The sequence below is a fragment of the Cynoglossus semilaevis genome, chromosome 12 (assembly GCF_000523025.1).
Source record: "Cynoglossus semilaevis isolate Cse_v1.0 chromosome 12, Cse_v1.0, whole genome shotgun sequence".
Lineage (NCBI taxonomy): Eukaryota > Metazoa > Chordata > Actinopteri > Pleuronectiformes > Cynoglossidae > Cynoglossus > Cynoglossus semilaevis.
The window spans coordinates 6,901,309-6,904,576 of NC_024318.1; the positions used below are offsets into that span (position 1 = coordinate 6,901,309).

Here is a 3,268-nt window from a genome sequence, read left to right on the forward strand (position 1 = left end):
TTTACAGGGTACAGTTTATTTTTATTTTATTAAAAGCACTGCATTGAAGGTATAGTATCTTCCCCGTGTCCATAATATTCTGAGGTCCCAAAAAACACCGGTACTTTCCTTCCTTCTCGCCACATCAGTACCAAATGTACCAAAAACACAGGTATAAAAATGAGCTATGAGTTCTCCATATGATTTATATTTATGAATTACATGAATTTCAAGGGTCAATATGACTGAGGTCTTTCTGCAAACAGGCCTTTTCCACAGAGGAATCATTCACCTCATGTACAAACAACAAACAGTGAACATGAGTTTGAGTGTGTCTCTGGTGCACAGTCACTGGGAACAGTTTCTTTCAGCAGCTTCATCTTATCAAAAAAAAGGCTGAATAAATCAAGCGTTTGTCCTTTGATAGTAACAGCTCCACGGTTCGTGTCCTTAAAGTGAGACTGGCCATTACTCGGGAAACAGTTTGTCTTAGTTTGAAGGCAGTTTTTGACTCTCTTTGAGGGGGTGGGGGTCTTTAACGTGACCCTTCACAGTTTTCCATGATTGCTCACGTCCACAGACATGCAGCGACACTGTTTGACCCGCTGCACTTTACGGTGTCTGAAAGGAGGCTGCAGGTCTGGACAGTCCAGCTGCACCGTGAGCTGTGTGATGCGGTGAGGCCTGCAGAAGGAGCAGGACTGGAAAGGCTCTTGGGCCTTGTTGTGGTTTTTCCGCCCAGAACCTGAACCCTGGCCTCGGCTCTGGCCTTGGCCGGAGCTGGGGCCCATGTGACGGGGGATGTAGAAGGAGTTGCACTGGCCGTAGCAGAAGCGGTTGACCACGGTGCGGCTGCGGCAGCCCTCCTCGCTGATGGTCTGACGCAGCGGTTGGGTTTTGCACCAGTCTCTGCGGAGGTAGCGCCGTTCCGTCACCACCAGAGCCTCTCGGCTGGAGGACAGCACCTCGGGTTTCTGCTGCAGTAACCGATGGTGACGTTCCGAGGACAGGTTCCCTTTAGTCTTGTAGGGGGACGGTATGGACCCCTGGGGGCGTGGCTTTTTGGTCGCCGCAGTGATGCACAGCACCCCAGCCAGGATGACCGGGAGGGTTATTCTCCACAGCATTCTGCAAGAAAGTGAGAGACATGTTTGTATGCGTTACTTGTCCAAACAAAAAACAAGAGTGGTGCTCATGTGAGATAAAAGAGTTCGGCAGCACAACAGCCATGTCGGACAACAGTCAAACTATCAAAACCAATGTTTCCAATTGTTTGAAACTGTAACAATGTGCATTCATGTTGAACCACCTTTGGAGTCTAGCCTTCCAGGCATCACTGGGGAGATTAATCCATCACCAGGGCCCCCATTTGTCAGCATCTCTGTGTCATTACTTGTATTTGCTTTCCTCCTGGCTACGCAACTCTTCTAAAAATAAACAAAGTGCTGCCATCAAAGGATACACTTAAACACCCATAACGAGAAGGGGAAGTTGATTTTATTGGTCCCGTCGCCGGGTAAAATAATTAGGGCTTTGCTTACTTTAGTCATGAACTATGCCGCAGATATGTAAACAGGCATTAGAGGGCCCCATCTGCATGTTATTAGGGGAAGAGTAGGGGGGAAATCTACAGTGCCCTTTGGGAGTCCACTCCTCTACTCTTTGGTGATATACGATGGAGGAAAGTGAACTGGGAATGACCTGCGTCCATAATCACCAAAGTGTCTTCTGCATCATGCTAGTCCTGCTAGTCTTCTGATCAAGGGGAACGATTTCCCCGCCGTGCAGGCTGGAGTCTTTCGCCAGTGTGCATGCTGTCAGTATTTGTGCCAGCACATTTTTGACCATCACTCAAGCATCTTTCCAGCAGATGTTGCTCTTGACAAGCGTTGCATGACATCAAGTCAGAAATTCTGACAGAGAACCAAAGTGCCTCAAGGCCATTGGCTGCTTACGTTCAGAGGCTCCTCTTTGCTGTGTAAATTTGTATGTTTTTTTTTTTGTTTGTTTGTTTTGTTTCTTCTTCTTCTTCTTCTTTCAACAGCTCAGTCTGACATGGAACAAATTTCACCAGACCTAACAGCTCAGTCTGACATGGAACAAATTACTATATCATGATCCACTTTGTTTTACCTCCTTTTACTGCCTTTGACCCTGAGGTCACGGCAGGTCGACTGAGCTGCACGAGCGTTAAGGTCATTATATCACCGTCCCGGTGACACTTGCAGTGAGCCAGGCAGCAGCTGTTGGTCCGCCCTGCTGAGCACCTCTATAAACTCTGACCAGACTTTCCTTCTTTCTCTCGCTACGTTTAAGGATATAAAAGAAATATATATTTGAGCTCCTCAGAGAGAGATCTATATTCCATCTAAATATCTCCCAAATCTGTTTTTGTTGTCTTCATTGAGAACTTGAACCTGCGCAGGAAGGAAGTGTTTTGAATTTCAGGTACCATCAGCCAAGAGACCTGATTTAAGTCCTCGACTTGAGCTTATTGGTGAGTGTTTGGTCCGTGCTACTCCTGTAGGAACACGTTATTGCACGCGCACATGCGAGCCAAAAACACACGCCCACACACCAGTCGTAGGGTTAGAAAAACTAAACCAAAGACTCCCGCTGGTTCTTTCCACCACCTACTGCATCGGGGAGACGTGACCCCACTCCATCTTCCAGTGATCTACCTTCCATGTGCAACAGCCTCATTTGTCTTCAGCTGCACTGACTTGTTCCTGCTGGCTCTGTGCCTAAACCCCCGACAAGAGAAACAGGCCAATCTGTGTGCAAGCTCTTGTTCTCTGTTTTTCTCCAGCGATGGCCTAAAGAGGCACACCGCTGTTAGTTCAGAGACCTGCGGGTCTGCGAAGCCCCGGGGGACACTGGGAGGGGGTGGGGGGGGATGACCAAAGTGACTGTGTACACAGGACATGACTGATGGCTCCTACAGTCAGCAGCCACACTCCCTCCGCTCCCAAACTAAGCATCGGTATGATAGTGGTGGCCCTGCCAAGATATTCTAATCAATCTCTGCAGCAAAGACAAATTGGGGTTTTGGGGCAGAGATTCAGGGGCTTGTGGGAGCGCTGAGGTGGATGAGAGAGGTGGGGGTGTTGCATGGTTGAGGTTAGAAGAAAGAAAAAAGGAGGCAGAAATGATGGGGTTGGGGACAAATGACCTGGGAAACCAAACCAGACCCCTCTTCCACCTCTTGCACAGTTGTAGTGGGAAACCAAACCAAACCCCTCTTCCACCTCTTGCACAGTTGTTGCCCTCCTTCCATAGCTGCGTATCT

General features: G+C 48.4%; 1 protein-coding gene across 1 annotated transcript in view; it reads right to left on the reverse strand.

Moving 5' to 3' along the window:
• grem2b (gremlin 2, DAN family BMP antagonist b) overlaps positions 1–3,268 on the reverse strand; it is a 9,359-nt gene continuing 6,091 nt past the window's right edge. The window contains exon 2 of the mRNA XM_008321798.3: positions 1–1,107. Coding sequence (XP_008320020.1) covers positions 528–1,106 — 579 coding nt within the window. The 5' untranslated portion in view covers position 1,107 and the 3' untranslated portion in view covers positions 1–527. The remainder of the gene's footprint in view (positions 1,108–3,268) is intronic.